Source organism: Nelusetta ayraudi, unplaced genomic scaffold (assembly GCF_046127955.1).
Source record: "Nelusetta ayraudi isolate G7.1 ecotype Tasmania unplaced genomic scaffold, CSIRO-AGI_Nayr_v1 ptg000008l, whole genome shotgun sequence".
Taxonomy (NCBI): Eukaryota; Metazoa; Chordata; class Actinopteri; order Tetraodontiformes; family Monacanthidae; genus Nelusetta; species Nelusetta ayraudi.
Genome location: NW_027466058.1, coordinates 6,198,881 through 6,226,651, shown reverse-complemented (window position 1 = coordinate 6,226,651; position 27,771 = coordinate 6,198,881). Strand labels below are relative to the sequence as shown.

Here is a 27,771-nt window from a genome sequence, read left to right as displayed (position 1 = left end):
GAATCTGCACTTCCAACATTCGCTCCAGATGGCCGCCGCTTCTCCTTGTTATTTTTGCTGCCTGGATTCAGAACATTCACACATTATTAGACCTACCGGTCGCACCTACCGCGCATAAACAGTTTCTATGTTCATGCATTTATTAGGGCCGAGCTTTCCACACCCCTTGCCAGCCACGGCTTTGGCATCTGGATCCTCCGTGTTTACTGGCAACCTTGCCCGTGCTGCTGTGAACAATTTGGTTGTTTTTTTTAAGTGTCAACTTTCCTTCGCTTCCTGACGAGCTGCTCCCTCCCTCCGTGGCACCCCCTGATCTGGCACCCAGCACCCTTCGCCCGTGCCAAGCTCGCAATGAAAAGCAGCTCCCGCGGCCGCCGATTACCGCTCACGTGCTAATTTTGGCCCCTCGCGTTCCTTAAAAGCCCCTATTACGCGCCCTATGGATGAAACGCGTCTTTCGCACCGCACGCAAAATGCGCCGAGCCGGAACCGCCCGGTGCCAACTCTCACCAAAGTATAGTTTGTCGGGTCGCGGCTGTAACGCCGCCCCGGGGAGAATCTTGCAGATGCTAATCATATGTTCTTAGGTAATGAAAGAGGCTGCGTGCAACTGCGGACTATAACCAAGGCTTAGGTAAGCACTTAATTACTGAAGAGATTCTTGGTGTGCCAACGGCAGCTTTGCGGCACTCAAACATTAATCCGCTGCAGTTTGTTCCGCAGCAAGATTACGCAAATGAAACTACACTTTGCTTTATCTGGTGGGAGCAGATAGGGGGGTTTGTTTACTGGAGACTGGCAGATACTTTTCCAACTAGAATTCTGAAACTCGTTGGGCCCTTTAAATCGATGATCTCTTTTACTTTTGGCAGGAGCCCCTCGTGCTCGTGTAACCGGAACAAAAAAAATCCCTGGAAGTGATTTATCCAGTCAGCAAACCTGGTTATTTGGCTGCAGCACCTTTTTTTCGGGAAAGTGCACACAGGACTGATTTAGTAGAACGCAGAATTCGGATGGCAGTTGTTTACAGCTACGACCCCCCCCAAAAAAAACGGTGATTTCACGTTGAGCGAATGAAGCGCGCGTCTCCTCTTTCATCTCGCTCTTCTCAGATCTCGCGTCAACGTTTCACTTCCCGCCGCGCCTCTGGGACTTTGCTATTTTTTTTTTCTTTTTTTTCTTGAAAGCGTCCCCCTCTGCTCGGTGTTTGTACTTTTGATATTCCTTGAAACACTGCGTCCTTCCTCCGCGAGCGCCCCGTCACTTCCCATCAATCCCCGGGTTGCCTCCCTCCGCCGTCTCTTTGTTCTTCGGGCGAGGCCCTGCCGTCACTCAGGGCTGACATGGGCAGGAAAAAAAAAGTTGCCTGGCAACAACACAGAGGGATGCGGTGGCACTGTTTACTCTCTACCCGACCGCCTCTTGTACCCACTACCTGCTTGTCTTACACCGCCTGGCTGAAAGAAACCTCAGAGTGGGGGAAAGGAGGGGGCCTTTCTTTTTTTTTAATTCACTCTCTGATTTATTCAGACAGGAACAAACTCGGTAGGAGGAGGAGAGGGTGGAGAAGAGCCGAGGGTGGATAAGGGAGGAGTGACATTCTTAAATGCCGTTGCTGCCTGTTGCCTGCCAGCTGCTGCTCCTCCTCCTCCTCTCCTCTTCTCTCCTCTCCTCTCCTCCCCTCTCCTCTCGGCGGGAGGAAACGGCCCCACTCTCGCGAAGAGCTTTCGCTCACACTCCGTGTATCCGCGGAGAAACTCGCCCCGCCACAGCGTGCCTGTTTATCAGCGGGGGCTAAAAATACTCAACGGCAAATGCATCACATGCCTGGCCGTCGCCACGCCCTCATGAAAGAGAGCTCGGTCCTAAGAGGAAGCAGGTGCCTTTTGTCTCCCGGTGGATTGTTCAACGTCCCCCTGCTGGAGGCGGTCAGGCGGAAGTCCTCGTTCGTTACCACATTATGCTGCTTTAATTCAGTTAGCCGCGCCAGGCGAAATGTCTTCAGCATTATAATGCTGGGGCTGCTTTTCCTGTCTATTCAACTGTGGAAAAGGCATCAGGCGAGATTGTAAAAGAAAGAAGATGCTAGTTTTGTTTGGTAGTATTTAGTAGCTAGTTACAACGCATCAGGCTGACTAGACTTGGTCTTGGGTATTTGTTTAACAGTGTAGTCCCCAAACCTTTGCAGTTTAAAAAGAAATACCCGCTGCCAATGTTTCATAGGCGTAATAGCAGAAACAAATTAGAGCCAAGTAAAACCTATATATTTTGTTTTGAGCAAAATCAGATGGCAGCAAGTATGTTTTGTTTTTATGATTATAAGTGTTTTTTAATGACATGAACACTGTAGCTATACTTATCCAGAACTTTCATAGTTCTGTTAATAAATATGTCACATCTGTCTCCTTGCACTGTGTTATTACAACGGTTTCCAAGGGGAGAGGGTGCAATAAGCTACTCCCTCTGCACTGCAGACACATGCTCTGTAGCAAAAGGCTATCTGTTTATTCTTCCAAACTGCTCAACAGGTTTTTGGAAAGTTCATACACATACTGAGTGTCCTTTTTCTTTTGCGCAGTCGAGCGCTTTATGTGATGATGAATGAGTCAACGTTGTCTTTTTTTTTTGGTGCTACCATCTTCTTAGATAACCCCCATTTGAAATAGACACATTGCGCTAAGTTTGAGAAGAAAAACAACCCCTCTGCCACTCAGAGGCCTTTGTGAACACAGCATTTTTCAGCGTCCTGAGCTCTGAGGGAGGGAGAGGGAGGGAGAGAAACAGTCGCAACTCTGTGCCACACTTGAAAGATTAGAAGTGAAGGATGTTTGTGAATGTAGGTTGTTCCGCATGTGTATCCGCTTGTGTAATGACTACCCTTGCCATGTAAATTACCCATCAGAGCCGGCCATCCATGTGCAAACGAGCTGTGTTTGTGGAATTGTGTGTTCCTCCGCAGGCCCCTCACTGCACATGCGTGTAGGCCGGTGAATACTTTTGTGTGTTTGCCGGGACGCGCCGACAAAAAAAAGACCCTCCTAAGTGTTACCTCCTGGGGCTTCCCACTCTTCAAATAAAAAAGGCTTTCCTCCCCCCCCCGCCCCACCTTCCCGACTCGAATCAAAGCTGAGAACCTGCCTTCCAAAGCCAGATCAAAGCCTACTGTGGCGTACTCAGACCTGCGCTGGCTGCCACTCATTCGCCTTGATTAAAGTCTGTCATTTCCTGCTATTAACGCGCTTCTGCTTCCAACTATACAGGGACAAAACAAAGCCGCCATCAGGAAGCTGTTAGAATGACACTGTTTTGTGTTTGCCCAGTTAAGCCGCCCGAAATTCAGTTGTGGCGCACGGTCATGGACGATAAAATGTGCATTCAAAAGCGTTTTTCTTGTTTACATTTTAAGGGTGAAATAAGGCGACAGGCTTCGCGGCAGCGTGCAGCTGCACTGCGCGAGCAAAAAGGAAACTTCCTCAAATCTTTTCCCAGTGCTTGCTGACTTGGTGTTTTTTTTCCCTTTTTATTGGTCTCGACGTCTTCATTTTAACCCGACTGCTTCGCAGATTCCGCCCACAGACGCTCACTGTCACAAGTCTGTCTCGGTAACTCAAGTGGGGGGGAAAGAAAACCCCAAAGTGACCTCAAACAACAGGCTGCGGCAAACTTCAACACTCTAATGACAGGTGACTGCGGCCAGCGTCTCCTACATCCTCACTCGAAGCCGAGCGGAGCGGTGTTTGCGTGGCTGACGCCCTCCGCGTGCCCGCTTGCGATTCGGCGTGCGGTGGTTTTCCTTTGTCGGCCATTTTCTCCTCTTTGATGAGGCCTGTTTTGCCACCGAATGGCAAAAAACAGACACATTTTTCATGAGCCCTTTCATGATTAATGATAAAGATGAATAATGGGTTGCAGAGACGCTTCATAAAACCGCTACCACCTAGCCGGGCTCAAATTTCAAAGCCCCTTCTGTACTGAGCTGTTGATTATTAAATGTCAAATGAGTTTTAATATGATAGCATAAAGAATGAAAATCAAACATATGAGTTTGGTCAATGAGTCACATTGAAATCTCATGTAGATATTGAGTAAAAGCCTGGCAGCACTTGATGATTACAATTTGTAAAGTTGTTTGAGATGGTTCAGAAGTCTAATATTTGATTTAAAAAAAATGATGTGCCCTATTAGTAGACTAGGTTAGAATAAAAGAGACTAGCTTTCATTTCAACATGTGGATAAGTTAAGTTCTTAGATATGCAGATGTATTTCTTCAACATGTTTGAGTTGATTCCTCATCATCGCACAAAGGAAGCAACACTGTGTTTCTGCTCTGAAGTATGATTTTTTTTTTTCTTTTCTTTTTTTTCATGGACCAAATATTCGCACATCGCTGTCAGTGGTCACCTTGTTTTGCAGCTGTCGCAATTTATACTTTGCCTCACATCTCCTGATAAAAGCAGCACTTCAACGGCCGGCCGCCAGCCTTTGTTTGACGCCGGCTCGCTGGGCGCGCTGTGAGTAGGCCCTTCAACCCTGCAGCTGTTTGCACAGAAGAGCCGCGTCCTGCGGAGATACAGACCCTCTTTCATGGCTTTCCTCTGGGCTCGTACCTCCGCCTACCTACCGGAGAACCGCAGAAAACGCAGCGTTTCAGGTTGATTTTGGTGGGAACCCCTGCAGCGTTGCCTTGAGTTTTCTCCTCCGACTGCATCAGCGGCTGTGTTTGAGCTCAAAGCGTCGCCGCTGCCAATCACCCGTCTCAACTCCGCAGCGTAAGACTACTCGACTCAACGCGAGAATGACATGAAACTCACTCGCTGTCGAGCCAACGCACCTTCCCGCCTTCTTTGGTTGCGGCGTTAGATGTGGTGCGATTGCAGCTTCGCTCCTATCTGCAACTTTGGCCTGTGCCTGATGCTGAAAAAAAAATTAATAAAAAAGAAAAATGCAGCCTCAGCATATGGCATGCAGCCCGAGGGAGTGGGAGGGATTATCAGTTTTGAAAAGACCAGCAGTTCCCCTCCCTGCCGTTGTCGTTCTTCCCTTATCTTGATGTGTTTAAGGTGGTCATGGTTGCTGACTCTGTTTGTCAGAGAGACCTTTTCCACCGCGCCGCAGTTCATAGGACAGGGGAGCGGCCGCGCAAGAGGATCCCTGCGTCTTCCCACCGCCCCCAAATGTCAGCCATCGCAAGAAGAACTGAAAGGTCACAGGCCTGACCTGGACATCTTTTCTTAGGAACAATAGCCCCCCCCCACACACCCCCAACCCCACCTCCCCCACCCCCATCCTTCCTGTCAGCCGGAGAAGTTGTGAATGTCACGGCTCACTCCCTCAACTCACCCAGCTCACCCCCGACCGCCACCACCCAACACACCCCCCCCTCCGCCTCACACAACCACCTACTTTCCCTTACATATGCTAATGTTGCAGTCTCATTCTGTTGGTGGCTTTGTCAACGGGCAGGGGGAGGGGGAAAAAGGCCGCGTGCATTAGGGGACAGCTGTATGCATTTCAACCAAATTGACTCCTCGGTGGCTGCCAGGCTTGTCCTCAATCTAGTCTCTCCTTCCTTTTCATTCCCTCTTTTTTTCCCCAACGTCCCCCGACCCCGGACTGGTCGCTGGATGAAGAGCCGAGGGAAGACTTGTTTGTTTTTACATCTCGGCTGCAGAGCACGGCGGCTTTCTCCATCAACAAGTGGCTGACGGGTTTAATGCAATCGGACGGGCGCGTTCGCAGTGAGCTCATTACCGCAGCGGCTCGGGAGGCCTTCTCGTCCTCTTGCTCTTTGGATTTATGGTGCCAATGAAAAGGGGGGCGGGGGGGGCTTGCTTAATCAGGTAAGCATGGCAACGGATCTCTGACGCTGATTGTCAGGAGCGCCGTGGGGGGTAAATAAAGGCTAAATAATGCATGTTGGCCACGGTTTTATTTGCTTCAGACAGGGGATTACGCAGACTGAAGTGCTGTCATTGACTTGTGGCTTTAACGCGTGGCGTGAATCGCTCCGGGAGATGTGGCCGCTAGCGAGCCCGGACGTTCCTGCGCGGTGAATAAATGTGTGATTCACTGTCGTATCTGCGCTCAGCCCAGTCCTCCCTATAAGATGCGTTCCTTCTGCATCTCTCTGTTGACCTTATTCTGTCAGCGAGCGAGCTGCGAACCGTGCTGGAGTCCAAATTTTTACTTCCTACATCGGATTCCCAACAGCGGGACCAGACCACATTTTCAAAACAAACCTTGAAAGGAAACTGAGCCCTGCTGATGTTAGTCGTAGGAGGGACATCTGCTCCAGAGCGCTGACACGCTCAGTGCGCCGAGTGTAGAAGTTTTTGGAATCCTGAACTGAGTTCTGTGCTCGGGCAGGGACTGCGACGTCACACGGCCGGCCCAGCTCGGTCTCTGCGCTAGCATGTGATGCTGCGGTCTCTGAGTAACCACCGTGGAGAAGCGCAGGCGAGAATGCTCTCAGAAATTTTAACAACTTCCCTTTTAAAGAGCTGAGAGTGCTCCTCGTCCCTTCCTCTCCCCTTTATGACTTTTTTTCCTTCCTCTCCCTGAGAGAGCCGCTAAAAAGCTAGCAAGCCTTTGAGTTTGCGCTTATCAAAACTGGCTCTGGTTTATTCTGGAGGCCCGCTGGGTCGCATCCACCCTGCACATCCCCGAGTGTCTCACCACGGCGGCGGAGGCCGGCGTGGCCGGGCCAAGTTGGAGAAGGGGGACAGATTGTCCCTTTTGGATCGTGGCCACGGCGCTGTGTGGCGGCGGGGTGCCGCTGAGGCCGCCAAGAACAAACGCAATCGCCGTCTGTCGGACGCACGCGGAAACGTCAGCGCACGAGACCTCGATAGGCTCTGGGCGCTGACATTTAAAAACAAGGCGAGCTCGTCTGGGGTGTGGCGGCACCAAAGCCGGATGTCACAGCTAATCGGTCGTGCCAATGACTTTTTCAAACAGCGCTACACGCGAGCCGGTTTGTTGCATGCTGGACTCGGCAGCGGATGCTTTCTTTAGTTCAAACGTTATAGTTGATCCCACCGTGCGCCTCTTGTTTACCCAAACGCCCCATTTAATTTTTATTCTGGACGTATAAGCAGGAGGGGAAAAAAAATCGGGCGTCCTGACTATTTTACTTGTCAGATCACCCTGAAACAAGAGAGGACAATGGCAGTGTGCCGCCTGGCAGGCGCTGGGCAGGTGGCCAGCTGGATGGGCATCAGGGCGGGAGACTCCCATTCTCAGCAGTGCCAAGGCCAGCTTCCTTCCGAGAGTTGCCTCCAGCCGCCAGCGCCGGCGCTCTGATGTTTTATATGCAGCAAAGTCTCACCTCAGAAGCAATGAAGAGTCTTCTTTTGTTACTTGCTGCCACCGCCGCCGCCACCGTTGCACCTCGTGCGAAGCCTAGCCTATTTGGAGCTACCAGTTGATTGATCGCGTCGACTAATTATGTTAGATTTTGGCAGCGAGAGTTGTCATTCCAGATCCGCCGCGGTAATTTCGTTTTTTTTATCACGACTTTCATCTTAACACGTTGTTTGCTGTCGGCTCGAGGAAACGGCACACCTGGAGCGCAAGGTGTGTTTGACGTTTGCGCACAACGTTTGCGTTTACGAAGGACTTGATGAATGGGAGCAGTTGCAGCTGGTTGATAAGAGCCAGGTCTCCTAAAGCGCCTCAAGAACATCTGTTGCGGGTGTTTACTTGAGCGTTTAGCATATCAAAACGCGGCTGAGTAAACAAGCGGAAGGTTGCGTTTGGACCTCCTTTTTTTTTGTTTTTTCTCTTTCTCCGTAAATCTCCGCAGCTTTAAAAGAGACGCTTCACTTTGCAATAAGTTCCACTCCGACGCCGAGTTTATGTTTTCCGAAGGAGCGGAGATTAACGTGTACACGTAATGCGATTTCGAGTTGAGTCGCTGCTATGCACGATCATGATGCTTGGAACCACTTTTCCTGGCAGGCGCCTTCTCTTTTGTCCGCCACTCGGCATATGGTAGATATTAGGAGATTCAAATTTGCACAGGAACGAAACCAAGCACTTGCGCTGTGGTTAAATACTTAGCCGTTCCCTCCGCCGAGTGAAATGAGAGACCGATCACAGGTGACCCTCAGCCTGCGAGTGTTCCACATGGAGCTACCGTTAGCACAGGGCAGAACCGACTACTGGCAGCGCCTCCTCGGTAGATAAACGGACCCACATGACCACGGAAGCAGCCGCCATTGTGAGACGACAGCAAGAAACAACCAGGAGTCCAAACCACAAAGTCCACGGCAAAGCAAACATGCTATCTTTTGTTTAACTTTACACGTGGGAGCAGGACTGTTGACGGATGAGGTGTGGCGGGATGAAACTCGGACAGGCCTGACCTCGGGTTTAGCTCTGTAACCACAGGGGCAGATATACAGCCTCACGCTGTATCTCCCTCTCCTTCCAGATGTTGTCAGTCTTATATCTGTGGGAAGCATTTATGGACTTAATTTAAATCCCACTTGCGGTATGAAGCAACTTCCCCTTTTCTCGCAGTGACTCACGTCTGGTTCTCTCAATCACAGAACAGCTGAAGACTGTGAGGTTCAAAACTCTGGGGGTGAGGAAGGAATAAAAACACAGAAGAAACGATTCCCTAGCAGAGATAAAGCCAGAGGTTGTGTTTCCGAAGACAGTGCGGCCGTTGTTGGATTGATGTTGTGTTCTTTGCAAGTCTCCGCACCTGTGGCACTGACCGGACGTTTGTGTATGTGGGCATTTCCCACAGTGCACTGCACCGTGAGGCCTAGCGTCAGGGGGGATGATGAAGCGGTGAGGGAAGCACATATGTTTACTCTGCGCTGTCTGACTGACCTCGTTTTTTTTTTTTTATCTCCTCCTCTGATTGTTCTTCTGTTGTTGGGTCAGCTTGGGACTGTGTGCTCTGAGATGTAAACACACGGCTCGTAATCGCCGCCCGCAGAAACCGCCTTGGCTCTGTTCCTCTTCTTACCTCTAGAAAAGCTTGTACTCTTATGTACGCGTATTCCTGCCTTCTGTGGCGCCGCCGATATTCTCCCAGTATGCTAGTACCCAGTTCTCCCTGTATATCAGTATCCTCAGCAGCCCCGCCCCCCTCCGTCCACTAGTTCATGTTATCTCCACTTTTGGGAGGATCAGGGGGGTCTTTAGACTTTTGCAAGGCGTTCCCAGCTTGTATCTGCTACACATCATAGCGATTTTCGTGGCGTATTCAAATCAGTTCATAGTGCTTCAGAATCACGCTCGTAAAAACACACTGCTTTTCAATGCACCATTAAGAAGAAAATCTATCAAAGTCAGTCCAGCATGCATGCTTAAGCGGTAAAATGTACGAATTCTCAGTATGCAGTAATGGTCCAAATAGTCCTCGGTGGGTTACAGTGCATGGTGATTGAAAGCATCTGTAATAGCAATGGCGACTGAAGTGCAGTGTAGAATAAATTTGAAAGCGGTAGATTTGTAGATTTTGACTGTAAAACTCTAAAGCCTTGTGTTGACAGGCGTTGTCAATATATCAGAGTTTATACGATCACTGATTTGATTTATTTTTTACTTGTTTTTTTACAATCGGGTAGTCATTCAATTGATTTATGTATTGTGTCAGAAAGCATTGTGTGTCTCTGGGTAAAAAAAATTGAAGCGCTGTAATGTGTCTTAATGTATTATTATCAAGCAAAACTGCATACCAACGCAAATTGGTTGTACATAACCTTAGCCTTAGACAAGTTGTAATAAGCAAACGATGAATGACTTTGGCAGTGACATAATTATATCCTTTTTTAGGGGTGATTATGTCCAAAAGCCAGAGAAATTATTAGCATTGTTATTATTTTGGATTTGGGATTAAGATGAAGTTTAGTGAGATTAAAGCCTGACTAGTGTATGAAGTAGTTTCCTTTTTCCAAGTCTATCCTGGGACCATGGACCATGTGTCTCCAGTTAGATTTTAACAGTTTGTATTCACTGTTCAGGACATGCGTGGGATTGGAACAAACATGGTTTGCCATTCTTAATATGTTATTGTTGCAGGCAAATTTATGGAGTTTCGCAAAAGACAGAGCTATGATCTGTGAACTTTGAAGCAGCGGACAAACACTTGTACCACAGAGTATAACCGTTGGCGGAGCGCGCTCATTGTCTCAACAAAGAATTTGTCCGCTCGTCTCAAGTTAGGGGATAAAATAAATCCTGGGCTTGGTCTTTTTACAGACATTTTTATGAAATGTTTGACTTGCAGAAGTGTTTCCCCCCTCCCTGTAAACTACGGCTTGGTTTACAATTGTTTGGCTGCAAGTTTCCACATATCGGTCTCGATAATGCAGCTGGCTGGAACTCATTTCATTGGTTTCCTTACCTCCCACTGAGGGTGTGACCCTCCTTTCACACTGCCCATTAAAATCGCAGCATCGCTCCCTGCAGGCAATATTGGCACATTGGGCTGTTTAAGGCTGGTGGTCTGGCCACAATAAGGGTGGGTGGAGCCGGGGGTTGATTGGGTTCTCGCCGCCACTGATGGAGTTGAGTTATCGCCGCGTTACAGGAAGGACCCGGTCGGGCCGTTCATGGCGGGGCTTTAGCATCGGTGCCAATTTGAGTGTCAGCCGGTGGGAGATTCCTTCCTGTTGTGAGGCTGAATGGCGAGTGCAGGACATGAAAGAGGGAACAGTTGAATGGTTTGATTTGGTTTTCTTTGGTCCTCACTTTCATAGAACAGGCACACACACACACACACACTGGTTTTGAAGGCACGTGGGGAAGATGCTCTGCCCATTTTCCCAGGCCCCTGGTCTTGAACTCTCATGGAAACCAATGCCAATTAATTGGTGGTTTGGTTTAATTGCACATATTTCCTGGACCAAGATTTGGCAACGCTCCCACTTTTTCCCAAGCCCTCCCTCTCCTCACTTTCCTTCTTCACCGCCTCTTCATTTAAAGAGTTTAAGCCAAGTACCGCTCCGCTGAAGCGGAAACGTGTTCCCAGTCCGGCTGCTGTAGATGGTTGTGGATAGCTCGCACCCTTCCGGGCCGCCGCCTTCCCCTCACTCCTCAATCTGCAGGTGTGAGAGTGAAGCTCCCGTCCCGCAAACACCTCTGACGCGCTTTTAAACGGACCCCTGTGCGGAGACCTGCTCGCGGACTTTGCGGTGCAAATCTCATTGTCACGTGGAATGTGATTGGCGGTTGTTATTATTGCGAGGCTATTGAGAAATCAAACTGCAGACGGTGAAGCGTAAGCAATGTGCCTTCAGGTCTGTTTGCTTTCTGCTTGGATTTCTTCCTTCAACCCCGACTTGATGATGAACGCAGTGTGACACATCCAAGTATCTGACTGGCTGCCAGCGCTTGGCTGTGGAAGGCAGGTAGCTAGAGACTAAAACAGATGGCGGATGGAATGCACAGAGAAAGAACTTTCACCTCACACGGAATCGCCGCCTTTCTCCCGCTATATGACGAAGTCCATGAGGTGGAAAATTGTTGTAATCATCCCGACCTCTGACCCCTACTGCACCCTAATTTGGACGCCGGAGGACAAGATGACTGCATCACGGCATGGCCTCGACTCCAAAGGTTGAGGCGTCTTGTGGGACGGGGGCAGCTACTACTTCCTGCCCGGCGAGAATAAATGAGCATTAATGTGCTTCAATTAGGCCTGGGGTTTATTAAAGATAATTGTGTGTAATCATAGGTTCTTGTGTTCACCCTGGGGGTCAGAGCGGCCCTGCAGCTCGGTAGAAGCTAAATAAACATGTCTAGCTCTGACCCGGGGTCAGTGGAGCTGGACAATATAAAGGATGCCACATTAGACATGAATGTACGCGTTAAAGGGCGAGTGTGTAACATTTCAAAGGGGTCTTTCTTGCACGGAATGTGCATTAGGTGTCTTTTCAGAATTATATGCTTTTTTTTTCTCCAGCAGATGCTACTGTCTCTGCTTTAAAAAGGTACCTGGCTTAATTAAAACTACTGCATGGGAGGACTGTTCTTGATTTAACTTACAATATAGTTTTTTTTTTTTTCGTACCAGGCAGCACACTGTTCTTCTCTTACACTATCCTGTAACCCTTCAGACAAAGTGTGTCTTGTACACGCATGCGCATCACACTAAATTGTGCCTGTGATGGCCAAATATATGCAAATCTTGATATTTCACTTTTGACATCGAGTGTCCTCGGTGAGATTTCGCAATTTAACATAATACCCCCCCCCCCCCCCCCCCCCACACACACACACACTCCTCCATCCTCAGCTAACCCCTGAAGATAATGCTGCAGAAGATATTTTCCAAAGGTAACCTCGTATCCTGATTAGGTATGCAAATCACTTGGCATTCCTCTGAAGAAGCATGCTGAGGGGGTTTCTGACACAGACAAGCTTTTCCGGCATACATTCTGTGCCTAATTTCCTGGAGTGCTGTCAGCTCTCAGCGGAATAGTCTTAATAAGCTGTGCGAAAACGTGTTGTGCGCCTGACATTGAGTAGATCTGCGGTGTTAATATATTCACTGCCGCTTTGTAGATCATCCTCGCATCTTGGGCTGATTTCCATTATTTCCAGTTCATTTTTTTTTCTTTTTTTTGAAATCACTCTTACCTTTTAAACGGCTGGGGGACAAACTGAAGAAATGTAAGGAAGCTTCAACCAGTCCACAGTGCTGTTTAGTAGGACTTTCCCTTTTCAATGGCAGTCGTAGAGTGTTGACGTGTGCCTGTCAGCTGCGGTTGACGCCGACTGTGCATTTCACAGCGCAGCCGATGGTACGTATTAATCTCAGGATGGTGGACAGGACGTCGTCACTCCTCTGACAGTGGCTTAATATCTGCGAGGCCTTTAATCAGGCCACAGTGTCAGAATTATTTTAAGAGCCGGGAGAAGCGACGGGCCACTCCACTCTCCAGATGAGCTGAGAGGAAAAGGACGGCTCTCAAACATCAGGGACAGAAAATGAGTTCATTACTGTAATTAGGCCCGTCCTTCTCTGCCATCTTTCCCCCGTCTTTATTTATACCCTGCCCCCTCCTCTTCACCGGGCCCCCGTGTCTTAAACAGCTACAATGGCAACGCATTACTCCCCATAATAAAGGCCTGTTTGGAAAGCAGACCGCCCACCCCTTCATCTGCCAACCTCCCTTCGGCGCATGGCTACAAAGGAATGGACAGAAAACAGCCTTCTTTAGGTCACACAGAAGATGGATTCTGCTGACCAAGTAGCTTGTGGCGCTCTCCCTCGGCTGGGGGTTGCGGAATGACACAACTGGGTTCATTAATCACTGTCACAGGCAAAGTAGCTAATATAGAAGGGAGGGAAAGGAAACACAGGCCACCATGTGCAGCCGGTTATCCTGTCCACCATTTCAAATAAAGGCCAGGTCACCCTTCCCTACACCCTGGAGGAGACAATATATATTACCACCCTATTTTCGTCTCCCTTGAAAAAAAAAAAATAAAGGAGTAAAATCACAACATACCAAAAGTAGGTGGCGTTTGGTAGCCAATCAAACATCTGAGAAAGTTCACACTAAATCAACCTTGAGGCTAAGTCCTTATGTTCAAACTCTTGACTTCTTGACTCAAAGAACTGGTCACATCGAGACACATTCTGACTTAAGTCTAAAAAAGAATATGTATGTCATATCATATTTTGACTCTTGAATGAGTTTATGGTACTATTCACAATGATATAATTTGTCCCGTTAAATTGCACATAAGGTTTACCTTTGCAAGTAGTGGCTGAAATAAGCTGAGAGTGCCTGAGTAATAGCTTAAAATTGTTTAAAATTTTCTGGCCATGTCTGTTGGTCCCTTCATTGTTGTAATACACAATGACTGCTTTGGACGTTTGTAGGATTCCGCCTTGGCAGCATTATATTCCTTTTATAAGAGCTCAGCCGTGCCGTTGCGGTTCCTTGCTTTACAATCACAGTCGGCGAGTGTCTTTGTCCTTCCTGATCTCAGTCACTGATAAAATCATTTGTGCAGGTGGCAGCATTTTTGCTCTCGCCTGCACACATTGTTAAGTCAACATGTGACACTTAGGCCCTGTTTGCACTTGGCCATTTCATGCGTTTTTTGCCGATCGGAATACGAAAAACGCATGAAGTGACCAAGTGCAAACAGTCCAAATCCGTTTTGACATCCGAATACCGTTTTGGTGGTCGCATCGTATAAAAACGCATTCGTCACGGACGTGCGAACAGAATGCAGCTCAGTCCGCATTAACGACCGCCTACTCCACTCACCTCTCCCGTGTACGTATTTGGTCGGCGCCCCAAGTACGCCCCAACTCCCGCCAAACAAGAAGCGAAAACAAATCATTTTTGTTAGACTCGTTTATTAGCATGCTAATAAATTTCATTCTGGATTAACGTATTTTGTCAGCGGAGCAGCGGTCGCAGTTTCCCCACATATGTGATTAAATGTGCGACGTTGCATCCGAAAATTTGCCAGCCACTGTTGATCCGAAAATAAAGTCGTCACCACTCTGTCCCACCAGTCGTTACTCCTCGTTCGGATCCATACGAGCTGCAGTAGAATTAAAACGAGTGACTAGATATAGTCCGCAAACAGGAAGTTGATTCTTATTTGCTGTCATGTAAAACTCGCCGTGGTTTTGCGCTTTACTGCCCCCAGTCGTTAAAAACGGAAATGACGCATGTTGCATTTGCATAGGTTCTGCAGGGGGGGGCGTGTGATGCGATCACAATTGGCACGCTCGAGACGCATGTTAATGGCTAAGTGCGAACAGATGCTTCGAGATCCGTTCTCGTGATCCAATCCCCCAAAACAGTTACAAGTGACCAAGTGAAAACAGGGCCTTAGGTGTCAGCTGGCAGACTCCTGTAATCATCCCTGTTCCTCTGTCACGCGTTGGAAAGACACCTAAGGCTAAGATTTCAGGTGGTTGAAGAGTTAAAAGCTGGGAAGATTGGCAGTAATTTACTGTCAATTTTTTCTGAGATTGCCAGTTGTTGCTTCGTAGCAGCCACAGTGTCTTTCAATGGGGCAGGGATTTCATAGACGCAGACCCACGACCCCCTTGACTTCGTAGATTGCAAGTTGCACCTTCAAGAAAGTACCTGCTCCTTTAAAGTGGATGTCAAAACCAGCCAAGCTCGTCCACAGTTGGTAATCGGCATTCACAAATCATACAATAAGATTATGTTTGTGATGAGCGTGCACCGTTTTTAAAACTGAAGGTTATGCTTTCTAAATTAAAATCTGCACTGCATTTGGAAGTAGTTTAAAAACAACAACATTGAATCATGAAAATAAATTCAATTCTGCAGACTCCTTGTCTCCAAACTAGGCATTGTTCATCTCATATTTCATTATTTATTATTCCCAGACAAACATGTTTCCCAGTGCTAGTCTTGTTGCTACAATATGCATCAGCATGACAAGACGATGCCTTGCTGTCTTCTGTGTGTCCTGCTATGCACACCAACGCTGCACTTTGCCACCAATGAAGGAGGCCTCGGTCTAGGCCTTCATGGCCAGACCAGTCCACTTGGGCACTGAGATCTGAGCTAAGAGTGCATCATTAACAATCTATTCCTACATATCTGGGTCATGAATGCATTAACTTCTTCTTGCCCAGGCTGAGGTGCATACTTTATTATTGGTACGTGTCTGACTAGAGTCTGTTTGGTCTCCTGTGGCCTGTAGCTAATCTTGATGTGGCCCATATTCAAAACCCAAAATAGTTGGCCCCTCTCCTTAACTGTAATGCTTGTGTAATGTAAACAGTTGTCTGGTGCACGAGGCTCTCTTATTAGAAAATGTCAGTGTTGTTGTATTCATAAATAACTTTTTAAAAAAAAACCAAAAAACAACAACTTGTACAACGTATCATCTTCCCTGGAACTCCAATTTTGTGACTGGTCCCCTGTGATGCATGAGGTTATTTAAAATCAGGAAGTATTTGTGTCAATGCTGCGTGTAGAGAAATGAAGCACGCCGCCAGCTTTGAAGAACAAGAAAAAGCATTTAGGGTAATGGGTCGAAACACTCAGGGTACCTGTTATGTCAGAGAATCGGAGCAGAAGTCAGTCTTTTCCTCAGTGCAACACATCAAATTGCACTGAAATAAATAAGATCTGGGCCAGTTCTTGTTTTTCCACTACCTTATCTCAAAGGCTTGGCTTCAGCATCAGAAACATTTTGTGATGGTTTTCAGAGGTTTTTCTGTTTTCGCTTGATAGAGACACTCTGACTTGAAAGTTGTGGATGAACTCACCTTTCGTTGTGCTCATTGATGGGCATAAATTGTGTGTGAGTTTGAGTTTTGCAGTGTGTTGATTTGTAATATGTGAAATGTTTAAGTGGGAAAAGCAAGCAAGTCAGTTATTTCATTCTAAAGTAGAGCAATCCCGAAGACCGAACACAAAGTTGTTTTCGGAAATTCCTGAGGTTGCTGTTGAGTGGTTGTCAGGTTTTATGACCAGTTTTATCTCATCTTGTCCTGATTCATTTTCCTGCCAACCGACTAGTTCAGATAAGAAAAGGCACTTGCACTGCCAATGCATACGCAAAATTATCCCTCCCATATAATTTGCAGACTTGACAATGCTGCGAGCGGGCGGATCAGATATTGGTACACGCCGGCATTTAGCCGAACATCTGCCTCAAGTTGCTGTAATTTGCGTCAACACCATCTGTTGGCTGGAGGCACCGACAGAGCTGCTGGCTGTCTTGTTACGAACCCATAATGGCCGCATCTCCTTTCTGAAAGCCTACACTAATTAGCTCCGCTTTGTGATGTTCTTTACAAAGTTCTCAAATCATTACAGCCATTAGTGGGAGTATGTTGTAAGCTGATAGGATACGGACAATGGGTATCAGAAGTGAGAAAAGCTTTAAGATTGGTTTTCAGGAATTTAAGTCAGTCTCACTCTGTGGTTTAACCCACCACTCGCAGTGTCTAAATGTTGTCCTCTCTGTTTTGTTTCCTGTGCCACAGATCCAAGTCTTTCAGCTGTCATCCTGTGTTGACAGCACGCTGTGAGGAAAGACTCGGCTCCGCTGTGCCTCAGCAGCTCCTCAGACACTCGTCCTTGACATCCAAATGCTGCATGCCAGCCACCGTCCGTGAGTTATGAAGACTCCTGCTTCGCTGACTCGGGAAAGAGGCTCCACCTCCGCTTGCCGCCGAGCAAATCACATGATGTAATGAAGAGGGGTCCTGAGAGTCTGGTCCTCAAGGAGTCTGCCAGCAGGATATGAGTATTTTGAGCCCTGTGACGGATAACAAATCAAACCTTGTGGGAACTGTGGGAGGCCCAGAAGAATACTTGAGAGCCATGCAGTCCGAGGAGCTTTTTACTAGGAAACTCAAAGCCCTGAACGGTAGCATGGGACCACCAGTCTCCAACATGCAGGGGAAAAGCGAGGGTGTGGGCAAAGCAAACGGCACACCGGCCATGCCTAAAATGGGTGTCAGGGCCAGGGTGACGGAGTGGCCACCGAGGAAAGAGGGGTGGGATGGACGGCCGTCGCCGAACTACCAGAGTGTGATACCCGTCTTTCAGAACGGCCAGCAGGAGCACATAGAAATACTGGAGCAAGGGGAAGCAGTGTGCGTGGAAGTCGACTACACTGATAAATATACCCTGAGCGACCTCCTCAGCCACTCCCCGTTGAAAGGTCTCAATCCTATCCGCCAGCGCAGCAACAGTGATGTAACCATTAGTGACATCGACTCAGAGGACATAATGGACCAGACTGCCGTCAACCCAAACACTGGGGCCTCGCTGCACCGCGAATATGGCAGCACGTCCTCCATTGACCGCCAGGGTCTGAGCGGCGAAGGCTTCTTTACCATGCTGAAGGGCTACCGAGTGGACACCATGGACCACCGGAGCATACCGCCTATGGGTTTCCCGGAGTTGTTACGCTGCGATGCCTCCCTATCGCCTAGCCTGCAGACAGCAGCCCAGATTGCAAGGGGTGAGATAGTCCACGTTCCCGGCTACGAGTACATAGACAGTTCGCTGATTTACAGTCGGGAGCGGGAGAAGTCCTTCATGAGGCGGCTCAAGTCGGAATCCTCCGAAACCTCTCTGTTCAGGAAACTGCGGACCATAAAGAGCGAGAGCGACGCTTTGCGGCTCTCGCTGGAGGACGACCGGCGGCCGCTCAGCTTCCAGAAGTGCTTTTCGCACTACGACGTCCAGAGCGTCCTCTTCAACATCAGCGAGGCGGTGGCAAGCCGAGCTAACCTGAGCCAGAGGAAGAACACCACCACGGGCGCGTCGGCTGCCTCGGCTGGAATGGGACTTGGAGCCGGCGGACTGTCCGGGTTTGTGGCCGCAATCGGACCCGGACTGGGTCCAGAAGGCGGAGCAGCAGGGTGCAGCAGCGGGAATGCCCCCCTGTTTGAGTCACCGGTGGGCAGCAGGGAGGAGCTGAACCCGAAGGAGAACCTGGACGCTGACGAGGGGGACGGGAAGAGCAACAACTTGGTGCTCGGCTGCCCGCACTTTCGCAACGAAATTGGTGGCGAGAGCGAGAGGAAGATCTCCCTCTCCAGAGCCAACAGCGCCAACTACAGCGGCATGTCGGAAAGCTGCTCCTTTGAGTCGTCTCTAAGTTCACACTGCACCAATGCAGGGGTGTCGGTGCTGGAGGTGCCTCGAGAAAACCAGCCCATCCACCGGGAGAAGGTCAAACGCTACATCATCGAGCACATTGACCTCGGAGCGTACTATTACCACAAGTACTTCTACGGAAGAGGTAAGTCGTCTTTATTGCGGATGCGTGCTTATTTAAAAAGGGATAGGTCAACCCAGATCAATGGTTCGCCCATGTGTTGCATGCACGATTTTGTGAATGTGTGCACTGGTGACAATTCTTGATCTTTTGTGACCGTGCTGGTGCGATTCATTTTGATGCGGAACTTCATGTTTTTAGTAAAAATATCCACTATGGGCTCCAGGGACGAACCCTTGAGCACAAGATCAGCACAATGCGACACAGCTGCCTTTGTTTACATGCTCCTGGAAGTTGCTGTGCATGGGCTGTTTCATAGCGAGAGACAGAGAGCTGTGTGTGCACTTTCCTCAGATGCTACTTTATAAGAAATGCATAAAAGGGAGAACAGACTGGAGCTTTTATATATGTATATATATATATATCTATAGATATATATATATACGTATATCTATATATCTATGTATATATGTATATATATATATGTGTATATATATATATATATATATATATATATATATATATATATATATATATATATATATATATATATGTATGTGTATATGTATGTATATATATATATATATGTATATATATATATATATATATATATATATATATATATATATATATATATATACATATATATATACATAGATATACATGTATATATATATGTGTGTATATATGTGTGTATATATATATATATGTATGTATATATGTATGTATATATATATATACATATACGTTTACATATTCACAGTCACATTGCTTGCTTGAATGACACCGTCTGAGTATTTTTTTCAGATTATTATACATGACAATCACCTTTGACAAAGCCTCAGATAGATCAGAAAATGTTACAACAGCCTGAATGCACCAAGTGCTGAGCAATAAATGGGTGAAATATCAGCTTTTAGACGATCCATTACTTCAAACCTTTGCCCGGCCAAGTTCATTTCCTCATGCAAAGAAGACTTTGCACAGTGCCGTGCGAGGGCTCCCTCCTGGAACAGCCTCCACACATTGGCTCAGATATCTTGACGGCCCGGTTATTTTTGTAACACCGTATGAAATGAGGGGCCAGAACAATAGCAGGCTTGTGTTGGGTGCGAGGGTGTGTGTTTCACTTCCTCTGGAGTGAAGCGGTCGTGTCCTCTCTGTGATATTGCCCGTAACCCTGCAGTGAAGCCGTGATTAGTCATTTGAGAAGAGAGAGGTGAGCGAGAGGGTGTGTTGCAGCTGTTCCTTGTTGGGGGCGGGCTGGCGGGCGGGCGGGGAGGGAGGGAGAGGGCACGGGTGTGAGGGCAGCCCCGCTATGTAACGCATGGGTCAGCAGAAATATGCCAAGGTCCCAGGTCCCCTTCGTTAAAGCACCTGGAAGAGACATGCTGGAAATACCATCAATGACCTCGACCCATCAGCGCATTATGCATATGGGCTTTTCCCACTGTCTGCTATTGCTGCTCTCAGCAGATTGTGTTACCCATTCTTAAGCCTCCGCCGAAAAACAGCTGCTTCACCTTTCACACCGACGGATTCTTGACCTTCCCGACAAAGGGGAGGAAAAAAAATCAGTGTGTTTTTAATTGAGGATCAGCGCCTTTCGCAAATTTCAGTGACACCGCTCTGCTTGTGTACCATTGACGTTTGTCCGATAATCATTAACTACCCAATGGCGCGTTGTTTGCCGCCAATCTCACCCCAACAACTCTCGGGCTCTGTTTAACCTCTTTTTTTGGCAGCGGCGCAGGTGGATGTATAATTGAAATGCCCCCGCGTCGCTGTCACTTTCGTTTTGCCGGGACAAGCTTTCACCCGTGGTACTCCAGAGTGTGTGGACGTAGCCCCTGCCCCTCTTTCAGGAGGTGTTATATCAGAGAGACAAGTCTGTCGTCGCCCCTTCGGACACACGCGCGCGCACACACACACACACATGAGCAAAGACACATGGTTGCGCGCAACCTGACGCAAACATGACCGCGTGTCAACACTTAAGGCCAAGCTTTTATCAGCCCGGGCTAAACATTGATCCTATTGATTGCCCCAAAGCACTCCTTCCCTTTGCAGCAGAAAATGCTTCTCCCCAGGCTGCTCTAATGGAAACAGAGGCTCAGTCACACCCACAGGCCAGGCCTTGTTACACACAGGTTACGGGTCTATATCATAGGTGTGGAGACTGCGACGTGCGCATTGTCCGGACCTGCGTTCTTGCTTTAAAGAGTCTGGTGGTCTGGTGGACCACTTGCACTGGTGAGGAAACAGGCGTTTGTGTCTCGTAGCTGAATGTCCCCGTTCAGCTTTAAGACGTGGTGGCGAGCCGGTTAATTCATGAATAAATTCCCCGACTTTTACCGGGGAAAAAAAAGGTCTGTATGTGTTTGATGGATTTCAGTCATTTTCAGGGGAGAAAAAGGTGTTTTGGAAAATTGCTGGAGTGGAAGTGAAAATAATCTTTCAAGGCAGAAAAGCAATTTCCTCCCAATAACATTTTGGCATTGCGCTCTCACAAACCCGGAGTCTATGAAAGTGGAGTTGAGCTTTAAACATCACAAAGGTGCGATTCAATTCAAAATTAGCCTCTTTCTTTTTCTTTTTTTTTAAACGCGCAGTAAGCTTATTGCACTGCAAGCTCGACAATGTCTGCCACCATGAGAATCAGTGGCACAAGTCACCGATGGACTGTGTGATACCAGTTGAGAAGTTTAAAACCCTTGCCTTATCAGTTGTGTTATAGCGCAATTTCAAAACAGATTTTTCATGAACATATATATGCCAACTGTTAAAGTTTAATTTTTGCATCTATTCTATTTTTAATTGAGCCACGGCAACGAGTCTGGACCACCGAAAACAAAACCCTCCGTGAGGCTCAGCTGCCCTGAAATTAAAATGTATAAACCCTCCGAAAAGGGGACGTACGTCGAGGGTAAAACGTTTCAAGGCTTCAAAATCTGACGCGTGTCGTGGCAGGCAGACAGACAGACGGACTGACAGACAGACAGACAGACAGGCGGGCAGACGGGCGAAGGAGCGTTATCTGTCGTGACAATCTCGGTCCTTCCGTGCTTTCAACCTTTTGGCAAATGTCAGCAGCGGGTGACGAGCGCGAGCGGACCAGGAACGGCGGGGAACGCGGTGACGGGAAGCTCGAGTCGTCCTCGTCGACTGCCGCCGACGCCTCGCCGCCGGCATCCCGCCGCCTGGCAGCCTCGCTGCCACCGTTTGACCCAGTGCCTCTCGGAGCAACCAGCCCACCGCTTCAACCCACTCACCCTCCCCTCCACACACACACACACACACACACACACACACACACACTCCAGCCCACTGTCCTCCTCAGCGAGCCGTGCATTCCTCAGACATTTAACCCCGCAGTGCCCTCCTCCTCCTCCTGCGGTTCCACTGCTCACTCGTGCTTCGCTGGGTTTTTGCCCCATCATTAGTGCCGCGGCGGCCAGAATATGCATATTCGCATTATGTGCGCTACACGGCGGGCGGGGGTGCGTCTAGATCTCCTGCAGAAATCTCTCTGGGCGATTGTCACTTGACTGCGTCCAGTTCTGAGGGCTGTTTTTCTTTTTTCTTTTTTACCTCCTCCCCCCCTTTTGTCGTTGGCTGAATCCAGGTCTTTCTCCTCGGCTTTAGCCCGGATTAGGGAGTGTTTGCTCAAGGCATTTCTTATTGTGTGCAACAGCATACAAGTCCTAAGTGACACACACACACACACACACACAACCTTTATTATCTCCGTCGTGTGTTTTTACAGTGTTGCACAGTGTTACATTTATTTATTTTTCAATTTTGTTCTCATTATTGAAGCAGTTTTTTTTTTTTTTTTGTTTTTTTTTTTAATGCAAATAGCAAGAGCTGGTTCATCATGTACATGTTTTAAATTAATGATACAAAAAGTCTGAAGTCCATTTTGGTGACTTTCCCAGTGTCCATTAAACTTTTCTGTCCAAAATGTTCAACCCCTTACTGCTGCTTTTGCAACCTCATGACATTAAAAATTCCCATTAAATTATTATGATGATGTTCACCTTGAATATTTTGAGCATGGAGAGAAATTATTTACTGACCATGGATAAAAATTGTTTGGTTGATGCGACCTTAACATGAAATTTAATGAGGATCTGCCCATTAGTGTTTGAAAATTCTGTGTTGCGTTTGTGTGCTTTGCAAAGTAGGTTTACCAAAACCTCAAACAGCCTTTGCTTTGTCTCAACGAGGCATTCTGATTTGCTGCGGCCCACCTTGGTCAAATATCCAGAGGAAGTATCCAGGGAATACGATCACAAGCTTTTGAGATAACTTTTTCTTTTCCAAGTGGATCAAAGTTGGGCCTCGCAAACATTTCCTGTAATTTCTTGAATGTAGCCCGGAAACGTTGCATATTTTATCACAGCACACGCATTCCTCTTCTTTGCTTTTTAGTCATTCTGTTTAAGCGGCATGCAATCAAAATTAAATCACAAGCAGGCATTTCCAGCGTGGTTCAGTTTAACAGCTGGAGCAAATTGTATGTAATTGTGCACATTCCGGATTCGGAAACATCTCCATGTCTCCCACAGGTCTGAACGTCTGCACCTTGACAGTCATGTTTTCATAAACGGTGGTGGGCTCATTGGTTTAAATAACACGTTTTAACACTAGCGTTGATTGTAACGGAACAAAATCATGTGACTGCAGTGCTACTTTTTAGGAAGCAGTACGCAGCGTTGAGAATCTGGGTCAGCAACGGTTCAGAGCGGGTCAAACTTTCAGAGGCTTTTTTTTTTTTTTTTTAAAAATGCGTTTGTTTACTTTTTAATTCCCGCCTCGGCTGCTGCAAGCCAGGCTGTAATCCAAAAAGCATCATTTTCATCTGTCTGCGAGCGGCATCTCAGCTGGCCCGCGGCCAATCCACAGTGAATCCTCACGTCGGCAAACTATTCCAAGCGTCGGAACATGGAGAATCTTCTGACGCAAAAGTAAAATGTTGATTGCAGCTGGCGACCCGCTTCTGCCTGCCGGACGCGTGTGATTTTTCGCACCTTTTCGCAGGCTCCACAGTTCACCGGTGTTCCACGGCAACGTGGTGCGCTTAATGTGATGCTTGGCGCGTTTCTAATTCGCACATTTCTCTTTGCTTGACCCCACCAGAGCATCAGAACTATTTCGGGGTTGACGACAACCTGGGGCCCGTGGCCGTCAGCGTCCGCAGGGAGAGGCTGGACGACGGCAAGGAGAAGGACGGCATGCAGTTCAACTACCGAGTCACCTTCAGGACCAGTCAGGTAACGTGTAACACCCCGGCGTGCACTCCTTCTGCTCTACTTCTTGTGTTAGGTGAGCGTTGCGCGCTCAGGAACGCATGGAGGGAGAGAGGTGCGTGATATCCCCGCCGTTACTTAAAAGCCCAGTGTCAAACTAGCTTTTAAAAGCTTTTTTTTTTTTTTTTCTCCCTCCCGTGTTTCCAATACACTGCAGTCAACAGGGCATGTCGTGGTGACTCAGCCCACGGCTCACTCATGCGTCAAAAGAGCTCGCAAGGCAAACAAGAGGTGGCTTTTTGCGGCTTTTCCCTTCCCCACATCAGCTCCCGCCGCCCTAATGTGTCTGGCCGTGCCCGCGCCTGTTGTGACTCACGTTGTCAGTCATGCAAACGCCGATTCCTTCTTATCGCAGTTGGCACGTGCGAATGAGCGCCCTGCCTGGCTTTCCGCCCCGGTGTAGGTACAAAATCTGCCCGGCCTACGGAATCTGTCTGGGGTCCGACATTTCCTGCGGCTTCGGTCGGGATGTCCGGCAACTTCAACGACGTGGCAAACGCGTGTCATTGGCTTAGCGGCGTCTGTTCGGCTACGGGATCTGTTTGGGGGGGTTTGGCGATTGTCGACGGCGTCGCATACGGCAACTCTATTATGACGAACTACGAATGAACGAACGATAGATAGATAGATAGATAGATAGATAGATAGATAATGTTATATCTATCTGTCTAAGCTCACATTAATTTTTCATTACTGTCTGGCCCAAAAGATCTGTTCCTACCCATTTATTGCCCTCCCAAAATTTACCATCTTGCATCTATCTATCTGTCTATCTGTCTATCTGTCTGTCTGTCTGTCTGTCTGTCTGTCTGTCTGACCGCAAAGTTTGTCCTAATAGTGTTGCCGTAAGACCCCGGACAGATTTTGTACCGACACCGGCGTGGCTTAAAACTCAAGATGCGGTCGTGGCTGCAGAGCCCCTTTCCCTTTTGATTGATGCGGTGCGGTCTCGTAGCGCTGAATAATTCAGGTGCGACAGATGCGTCGGGGCGGCGAAATGTCACCGATATCCGCTTTGTTTGAAGCGCCGCTCCTCCCTCGATGAAAACAATATATCTGGGTCACGGTAGCCCTGCCAGTGGTGGAAAACGCAGAGACTCCCCAACCTGCTCGGGCATCTATTTCCATCTGTTCACACTCCGATCGTTTAGCCGCTCGGCCTCCTTTTCAGAAAGCCGCCGTGTCCGGCAGCCTCTGATTGCTGATATTGACGGGCGGTGCGGGTAGAAATGTGTTTGTGTGCATTTGCGTGTGCGAAGTTCTCCAGCAGCAACGCCTGAGGTTAAAGAGTGGGTGTTAAAAAGCTGTTTGGATTAACGTTTACTGGCACATTGACAATCTTATAACAGTGAAGTACCACTTAACATGGAGGTGCCGCGTGAATTATTTAGAATGGGGACCTCCGAAATACCTCCCAGCGGGGCCCAAGCACAGGTGCCACTCTGAATTATATTATATAACATTAAAGTGTGTCTTGTTAATGTGGCAAGCGCGCCCCAATTTATTTTGCGAACTTAAAGAAACTGCTTCAAGACAAAGCCAAAGCGGAGTGTTGACAGAGATCCAGATGATGATAATCATAATGATCCCCAGACACGCCAGCACTAGCGGGAGCGCCGCGGCACACCTCAGTGCTGCTCCAGGTGAAACATCTGCCACCTTCGAGCGGCGCTTTCACCGACTCTTCCCCTTTTTTCTCCCCCCCCGCCCCCTCAGCTGACCACCCTGCGGGGGGCCATCCTGGAGGATGCCATTCCGTCCACCGCCAGGCACGGGACGGCCCGCGGCCTGCCGCTGAAGGAGGTGCTGGAATACGTCATCCCCGAGCTCAACATCCAGTGCCTGAGGATGGCCATCAACTCGCCCAAGGTCCCGGAGCAGCTGCTGAAGCTGGACGAGCAGGGGGTGAGTCGCATCGACCAAGACGACCAGCACGTGGACGCGTTGAAGTGAAAGGGGCCAGAGAGACAGAGGAGGCGGCGCGGCCGGGTTTGTAGTGGGAAATGCTGAGGTTGTTATGATGTTCATAACTGCCGTCATATGAAACCTGCGTCTTGCCTGAACAGAGGAGGACCGTGACGGCTTGAAACCACGGGACTGTTGCGCAAACTGATTCAAACACAACATTAATAAATGATGAACTATAGGCGTTAGTTAATTGTGTGGGATTCTTTCTGTGTTCATTTATCATACAGTTTGACAGTATTTGCGGTTTATCGCAGACGTGTGTATGGAGAGATTATTTCATAACTTAGCCTGTTAACGATTCAACTGACTGACTGATAATGCCAGCTGATAAGAACTTGTCACACAGTTCCATCTGTGTGACCTTTTGCGGAAGACGGAACTGTTGTAACACGTTCAGGTATGAAAACAATAACATCTCTCCAGTCACGAAAAATATAATAATCTAACTAAAGAGATTGTGTTGGTAAAAAAATGGTCTTTTCTTCCTGTCCAACAATCTGTCATCATCATGTAAACTATGCTTATATACTACACATTTATAATAACTATCATATTACATTGTGTGATTGTCGGCATCTATATCAGAGAACTTTTATCCACTCTTTCCGGACAGACACATTTGAGTGACTCTACTGGGTTTTGTATGTCAGAATGGGATTAAAAAAAAAGAAGAAAAAAAAAAAGAAGCTAATTTAGCTTCACACATGAATGAGGTAAATATGCAAGATTTAAATGTATAACAGCTTCAGCTAGCTCTGTACATAGATATAGAGCGGGATTATCCTCACCAGGAGCTTTTGTCTTTTTTGTGAGTTGCTCATTTTTGATGAAGACAGACTGCCAGGTGGTGGCGCAAGACAGCCGATATTACCGCAAATACATTGTCATCCATCCGTATGCCTCTGTTGACGGCATCGACTACTTTTACGCTCAGGTGCTCGCTGACTTGACAATCAGACGCCGGCTAAAGTTTCTTCTCTCGCGTGAGTGCAGGCGATTTGCTATTCAGCCCCGCTAGCAGACGGAGGTGTCATCTCGCGTTAGATCTGTCAGAGCAAAATGACCATCAGTGACGGGGGCTCTCGGCGTTCGCAGGTGTCAGGGGATGAATTCACTGCGTGATCTCGAGGCCTTTATTTTCTCTTCTAATAAATTGCGAGATGGGAAATGGTGGGCGGAGGGAGGGGTGGCGCGAGCTAGCGTCGCTTGGCTTATCTTACTGTCAGAGAGCGGGCAGCACATTAGTCTAATTACATTCATTAGCATGAGCCCATCCTTCCAAGTGACAGGGGGAAAGGCTCTTATAATAGGAAGTGTCAGCCTCGTCCCGCTTGTGTATTAGGATTCTGTTACGCACACAAACAAGCCGAGTGCGGCTTCCTCTCCGCAGCAAGTGAACTCCGCCACAAACTTTGTGTGCCGCTGAGCAAAACAAAACAGCAGAGCGCTCCAGGAAGAAACCTTTCTGCCAGATTTCAAACAGATATGAAGGTGGAGGGGGGAGGGGGGGGGGGGGAGTTTCACCGCAGTGCCTTTGGAATGAGGCCACGGACTTTGATGTCAGACCGAAACTGACACATACGGAGGAGAAAAGCAATAAAGTGATCCCAGAAACTGGCTTTCTCCAAACAAGTGTCTCTCCGCCACACAGACTCGACCCCGCACAGAGGAGGCTAGTGTTCAATGCTTGAGCGCTCTCATTTCTTCACCCTCCGTTTCATTCATTAATGCCCTTTAATGATTTTGTTGTCATCATTACATCTCATTATTATTTTAA

General features: G+C 48.0%; 1 protein-coding gene across 5 annotated transcripts in view; it reads left to right on the top strand.

Moving 5' to 3' along the window:
- LOC142883785 (signal-induced proliferation-associated 1-like protein 2) overlaps positions 1–27,771 on the top strand; it is an 89,293-nt gene that overhangs the window by 14,115 nt on the left and 47,407 nt on the right. For 4 of the 5 annotated variants that reach the window (XM_076018984.1, XM_076018983.1, XM_076018980.1 and 1 more), the window contains exons 2-4: positions 16,967–18,738; positions 23,857–23,990; positions 25,743–25,931. In XM_076018984.1, coding sequence (XP_075875099.1) covers positions 17,226–18,738; positions 23,857–23,990; positions 25,743–25,931 — 1,836 coding nt within the window. In that variant the 5' untranslated portion in view covers positions 16,967–17,225. Of the gene's footprint in view, positions 1–5,540; positions 5,841–16,966; positions 18,739–23,856; positions 23,991–25,742; positions 25,932–27,771 lie in introns of those variants that run through there. The other variant, XM_076018981.1, reaches the window with a different exon arrangement.